The sequence below is a fragment of the Ptychodera flava genome, chromosome 18 (genome assembly GCF_041260155.1).
Source record: "Ptychodera flava strain L36383 chromosome 18, AS_Pfla_20210202, whole genome shotgun sequence".
NCBI lineage: Eukaryota > Metazoa > Hemichordata > Enteropneusta > Ptychoderidae > Ptychodera > Ptychodera flava.
The window spans coordinates 11,252,317-11,259,672 of NC_091945.1; the positions used below are offsets into that span (position 1 = coordinate 11,252,317).

At 36.4% G+C, this 7,356-nt stretch overlaps 1 protein-coding gene across 1 annotated transcript; it reads right to left on the reverse strand.

The window, feature by feature from the left end:
• Positions 1–1,372: 1,372 nt before the first annotated feature.
• On the reverse strand, positions 1,373–2,059 carry LOC139117583 (BTB/POZ domain-containing protein KCTD6-like). Its single transcript, XM_070680825.1, has one exon. The coding sequence runs from the start codon at positions 2,057–2,059 to the stop codon at positions 1,373–1,375; it is 687 nt and encodes a 228-aa protein (XP_070536926.1).
• Between the last annotated feature and the right edge of the window lie 5,297 nt (positions 2,060–7,356).

Below are 7,356 nucleotides of genomic sequence, written 5' to 3' on the forward strand. Positions count from 1 at the left end.
GAAAGTACTGAAAATATTTATGATTAGAATTTCCATAATAAGATTCAGGAAATTGAAATATTAACAATTCACACATGAAATTTTACCTACAGAAAAGTATACATTGCACAATCCATGAACTATGTACTTTGATGTCTTCACTACTGAATATTTCGTTTTAATGTACACCATTGTTGGATCATATTGAAAGAAAGTAAAAACATGTCAAAGTGTGAATTAAATTCATGCAGTTTACAATACCTAATTAAGTCTTTGTGAATGTATCTCCTAAATTTCAAACTAACCAATGAAAGATCTTTTTCAATGAATCATGTCTGATATTGTTGACTGCCCTCACACGATGAACACTGCACTGGCCAGCTCTGTGCACCATTGACAGATTTAGAATGGTGAAGTTAGTGGATTTTGAATGAAAATGACTTAGCAAAGTGAGAGAGAATGTAGATAGGTTCATGGAAAATACCAAAAATCTGCAAAACCATATGCTTTAAGACATCATGATCTGAAAAAAAGTTTCTTCCCCAACAAAACTGGGGCCAGTGAATTATGATTGACAAGACCATCCCTTACGGAACAGTGAACAAACTAGTCAAGGTGAAATGTATTGTAATCCATTTTTTGCTGAAAAATGTCTACCATGGCAATTGGGCACTTTGATCCATAACCCAGCATGCTGATCTCATCCAGAGGAAGTCTGCATCAGATACAGTAGATACAGCCTCCTCAAATTTTCACAGAGGCAGTGTAGAAGTACAGGTATATGATGACTTTTGTTTCTAATCTGTGGAACCTTACTAGTGGAATGTGCGCGTTGGTTGGCTCTGCTCCATGTCCAGCCCATTCTCACAAAGCTACTATTATTCTTTGTAAAATATAAGCCACTGTGAGAAAACTGATCCTGGAAGCAAAAATGGATCCATGGATGTTTAGGAATGTTTCTTGAAATGATTCAACAAACTGGTCATGACTATCCCTGTGTAAAAGATGAGCATGTGTATGTTGATGTACCATTACATACTACACTCTGTTATTATAGTTTATACCGTATGACGTACAATAAAAAGATTGATTAATTGATTGTGTCGACTGTAGCCACTTGGAGTTTGGTCAGGATCGCCTAAAAACAAATGATAATCGAGCTTTATAAGCAAAATACACAGGGTCAACATCGTCCGAGTTATGGGATAACTCCGTTGAAGATGCGACAGATTATAACTGTCTCAACCATAAATAAAACATGAAGTATAGGTTCACCCCTTCCTCTGTAATTATAGCTGTGCATATCGCAGAACAATTATAATAACTGTCAATAGTACTCATGTAACGGTGTCGCAAACAAAGGAGAATAGCGGTTGATCGAATGCATCGAGCATTATTTTGGAACCGGGCGACAGAATGTCCATCTATCGGTCGCCCTCTCGTCGCCTCCGCTCGACGAAGTGCACCTCAACCGAAAGCCTTGTTGAGTGATCTCCCGAAACAGCTTGACTCTGTCAATGGGCTTTGCAGTTCGGGTGCCACGGGGAAGAGATAGCCCATATTCCTCAATTCTGTGTTTTCCTCCCCAGTTTCCAAGATCCTTGTAGTGGTTTACCAACGATGATATATTTTCAAGGACATTGGCTGCGGCGAACACGATGTATTGGCAATTTGCACATTCGAATTCCACTTCTAAAAATTCATATTCTTGGGGCTGTTCCTCTTTCTCCCTCCGTCTTTCTTTCTCCGACTTCAGTTTATCAATGCACTCTATGAGTTCGGTGATTTGATAAAAATCCGCTTCGAGCGCCAGCATGTCAAGTTCTTTAAAATCTTCGGGCAGAACCAGCTCTGATCGCCGTAGGAAATTCAATATATAACGGAATAGTTTGCCATCGCCATCAATGAAATAATTGCCCTGGTCGTCGCGTTTTGTGGGCATTCTATCGCTGAACATTGATCCCAACATCGAGTCCGCGCACCTGGTGAGCGTGCCGCGAGTTGTAGTGTGAATTTGTCCTCCTACGTTGAGACAAATTATTTCATCTGTGTTTTCCATAACGTTGACTGGGCTTGCCATGCCGCCAAATATTCAGCGTTCATTAATTTTCGCCTTACCTTTGGCCTTGATATTTCACGTCACGAACGATTCATTTATATGTACGAGACAACAAAGATGGCCGCGCATAATTAATTATTCATAAGGTAACATTCACTTCATTCTGTTGAGCAGGGGTCGCGATCGTCACAGGCGAGGGGGAATGGCAAATTTCTCTCTGCATCTATTATGGGAGGGGACAGAAGAAGAAATACAGAAATGGGGTATGGAGTATAAACATTAAATTTGGTGACATTTGGAATTACCTCCAATTTCGCATCTTCCCTGAATAAATCAGCTTTAATGTGAAAGATTAGTTTCACAACTAATCCCTTCACCAAGTTATAACATCTACTATATAATGACCAACTAATCGAGCCATTTCACATTATAAAACCATTTAATACTTTTTGGGGAAATATTAGATCTATACTAGCTGTTGCACAATGACAGAACCATCTAACTGTTCACTGATTTTTGACACCTATTGATGTTGTTGTTGTTGCAATCCATATTTTCACTTTTTATCACACATCATTTATATCAAACAATGCTGCTGCGACTGGCATCTTTTCATTTCACTTCAAACAGCTGACTAGATAAGAATTTGAAAGATACACTGTCACTCATTACCATAATTTATTTTCAAATGCCAGACAGTTCATTTGACATGGAGGCATCATGGGATGGCTTGATATATTTTGAGCCTTTCAAAGAAAATTATATAATTAAGTTACACCTAAGTGTGTTTTGCCAAGGTTGTAGAACCATAGACTCTTGACACCCTAGGGTCTGTGATTGAACATAGACAAATCATTTTGGAAATATGGTAATGCTTCAGTAGTTCCATTTGGGATCTAGGACAGTCACCCCCTGGCCAATAACTGCCAAACGCTCACGCCGCCAACAAGGGCGGGCGGGGGGGGGGGGGAAATGCCCAGGGGGTGTTAGTCCTGATACTGCATTTCTGCACCTCCCTTTCTTAAAATCACCAAAGGACCCACTGATACCAAAAATTTTATCGACCCATGGCCTGTATACAACCAATGTATGTCCCCAAAAGATGTTGGCCACCCTTTATCACGATAAAATGTATCACAAAAAATGCAAATAATGTCTGTACATTGAGACTTTAATACTGATTGCAGATGCAAATGTTCACTTTACACAATTGGCAGCTCTTGATAAAAAATAAAATTCATTCAAAGACTTTCAAAAATTGTTACTTAAAATCACCTTCACTTTTTCAAAGATAATAGTAGGTCACTTTATACAGTCGTGCCCTACAGACTCTGTTGTGTCCTTTCAAAATACAGCTTAAGGTAGAATGTACCTCAGTGACAACTGGTTCTCAATATTTTCTCAGTATTTTTCTGTCCTATCTCTTGTGGAGGCTCAATTTAGTGCTCTTGGAGTAGAATTTTCACCATCTTAGTTTTTTGAAAGTCAACAATTTTATTTTTCCCCAATGCATGAAGACAGGAACGGCTGTCATACTGAATTTCAAATATCGGTACCGGTAAATATTCTGTAATTTTCTTCTCCAGTACCAAATTCACAGTGACCCCTGATTTTTATTCTTGATTTGGTAACAGAATAATTGAAAATTTCATTACAGAAAGTTTGGGCAAAAGTTTAAGTCTTTCACTTTGAGATGCATACTACCTTTAACTCAAAAAATAAAATTCCTATCAGTCAAAGAAATACAATTTCAACTGATTCTTTCCTCACCAAAGTTGGGTTTCGGTCTCTCATTTACATAATTTTTAAAAGACTTCAACACAACATTAGTTGAATTGGAGCCTGGATGCTTTACGAAGTACATGTAAATTATACTCGAATCATCAACAAATGTACCAAGCACATTTCAAATGTAAACACTTTCTCAGAAACCCTTGAAAACTCAGCATTGTACACTTCCTGTGAGTTGCATTCTGGGAAAATGAAGAGGTGAAAGTGGCTGATCGAACCATCTTTACAAAGGGGTGTCTGCCCTGTTTTGAGGGGCAGTTATAGACCAGAAAGAGTTAGACAGTACAAAGAAACCTTATGCCCTCATTAAAGAAAATGTGCCAATATATTAAAAAATTATCTGAGCCAAAAGGCCAAGGACAATACCATTCTTTCCTTAAATCTGACCAATTGATCTAATAAATGTATTCTTTTAGGCATGTAAAAAGTCATCAAAAAATTTACTAAACTTTGTTGTTGGGGGGGGGGGGATGACTGTAGTCAAATACTTTGTAATCACCGGATTGTTTTGGGGGGGGGGGGTAAATGGATAAACTAATATAGAATTCAGTAACAGCAATAATTTATGGCTTAGAAATATTTATACTACCAGCATTTCACACATATTCCCTGTGAAAATATACAAGCATGTTTGAAAACTTACAAAAATAGTTCACGGAGTGTTTGACTGAAAGACTTAAAAAATGTAACCTCACAAGTTATGGAACATATTCTGTAATGCAATTGATTACATGGTAAACTAAAGAAATATTAGCATATTCAGCAAAACTGAATACTAAGCCCTAACTGTACAATTTTACAAATCACCATGGTCCAAGGGGGTCAAGTTTCTTCATAAAGCTATGGGAGAGCCCCTAAGAAAACCTAATTGTTTTCATAATGAAGGTAGGGCATGGCGTAGTATTTGCCAGATGAGTTGTATGGTCACTACAGTGACATCATTAAAAATTACATTTTTTCTATTCTTTTCCTGCCGCTAACTTTTGATAGCATTTGCTATCCTATAATTTTATGATTTCATGATAATTCTATGTATCTGTACGCTCTTTACTGTGAATTACAAACCACATATTTTCTGTGATATGATATGACATGAAATGACATTTCAGACGAAGACCACGAAAAAGTAATCAAACATGATGAAACAAACCAGCAAATGGTGGCAGTGTTGCTATATGCAATAAAATACAATGGAACATGGCTTAACCTATTCCACACAACAGATTCATCAACTTATCATTTTTTTACAAGATAGATGACCTTTGACCTCTCACTTTCTATTATACACAATGTAAGCATACATACATAACACCGTCACCAATATTATAATATTTTACATGAGGTATGATTTACTGGTTGTATGGTTGAAATGTTTTCTTAAGTGTTTATCATGTATACGATTAATGCACAATTCTAGCATTCTGAGTGATGAATTTCTGCCTTCTACAATATTTCTCTTGTAGTAATTCAAATAAGTACGTAATACTAGTACTTCTTTTGCTGTTCCCAAATAATTAAGAAGAGGCATTTTATCACAGTAAAATGAAAGGATTCAATCCATTTTACATCACTAATGTACACTATCTGACAATAATGCTTTTTTTCTACACTTGACACATGGTCTAGAAAGGGTGTTCATTGAAATTATGTACAATATAGATCACAACACATTGTAATCACACCATTGTTTCACAATAACGTTCTTCTCTACATATGACACTTGGTCTGGAAAGGGCTTTCCTGGACATTCTGTAAAGTGTACCTCACTGCAGACTGTCACAGCATTATACTGTGATGGTTTGGTGTGAAGGTATTGCTAGTAAACTGTACAATGTAGTGATCTTGTCATGTAGCCGAGCTACGTTGTAATAAAATTAGTCCACGTATTTCATTGATCAAAGCCACTATATTCATGTTCTATGTCATAGAGTATGTCTACGTCACTAAAACATATCTGATTCAGGTATTGATATAAACGATTGCAAATGTAAGACAGTGTACTCACAAAGTTGGTTCATATTATGACACATGGATGATATATCACTTCTGAATGGCCCATTATATTCTAAAGAGGGGTGGTCAGTACAGGGATTTGCAGATTCCTGCCTTCAAAGATTTAACATTTTTTCGAAAAAGGCATAGCATACACTGTTTTTTAAATTTATTTTTTCCATTTCTCATTCATTGAAATATTATTTTGAAAAATAATCTGCAAGTTTTAAAAGATTCAAACTCACAATTCTGACCACACCTCTAAATGATAATGGTCTGTCTATATGAGAGGCAACTGTACTGCTTTTTACTCTGTTACAATCTTGCATGACGTGTTATAACCATATTTTTTACTTTGAAATATTACCGATAAGCATAAAGCTTGATTTAACTACTGTGCGTACTGGTAATTGGTACTAGGACCAAAATACTGTAAAAATATTATAGATATTGCCTCAAAAATGATAGGAAAGCTTAACGTTAGACTTTACATAATCACTGCAAAGGCTTTCAAATAAACTCAACATTTTTCTGACAAAGGCAACCAGTGGTGCTGTTCTTTCGTTGAGATATGTCAGCTGAAAGTGTAAAACAACACGCTACTTTTCTCATACAGTAAGTTCTAAATACTTGGTAGGAAAGTTAACTACCGTAGTTTGAAGGATCAGTTTTTGAGGAAGCTATCCCGATTTCCTTATTTCATCCTACTTCTCTGCTATGATATGTCTACCATATCTCTTAAGGTAGAACGTGCCTCAGGGTCAGATATTCAGACTCTCAAACTTTTTTTTTCTTTTCTGATCTACCACTTGTGGCGGTTAAATTTTAATGCCCTTTGAGTAATTAAAAATGTCAATGTCTTAATTTTTCAAACTTCAAATTTTTTTTTAATCCCCATCGACTCAAAACAGTGACGGCAGCCATTTTGAATTTCAAATATTGGTAAATGTTAGGTAATTTGTCTCTCTAGTAAAAAACTTTGTCTGGTGACCCCTGATTTTGATTCTTGATCTGGTAAGAGAATGGTTGAAAGTTTCATTGAGGAAATTTTGAATAAAAGTTTGAGCTTTTCACTTTTGAGGCGCATACTACCTTAAGAAAGGGGGAAGTGATATTTTGCAATAAACATGATACCCTGGTTGTTGAGAATAAGGTCTTAATGTGATTATGTGTTATATTGAGTAAATGTCAACAGTTAAAAACAAAATTGGAATTGTGATGTAGCAAACTCACACAGTACTTCATAAATTCATTCTTCAGCAAAATTTGATTCAAAATTTGGCACACATGATTGGAAATGGTGGTTAAAAGCTCACTGATTAAAAGCCACCATGGCATATACAGTGTAGAAATTCATGATTATTCTAAACTATCCACATCAGACTGGAGTTGGGAGATACAAGGAAAGGAAGAGCACAAAGATAACACTTCCACTATTATGGTTTGGTCCACATCCATTGATATCAATGGTAAGCGTGGACCTGTTTACTGGGAATTGGGGGTGAACAGGTTTAATTTACACCAAAATAATCCAC

Bases quoted from the DNA above. Each gene is read 5' to 3' on its own strand.
- LOC139117583 (XM_070680825.1), bottom strand. From the start codon at position 2,059: ATGGCAAGCCCAGTCAACGTTATGGAAAACACAGATGAAATAATTTGT.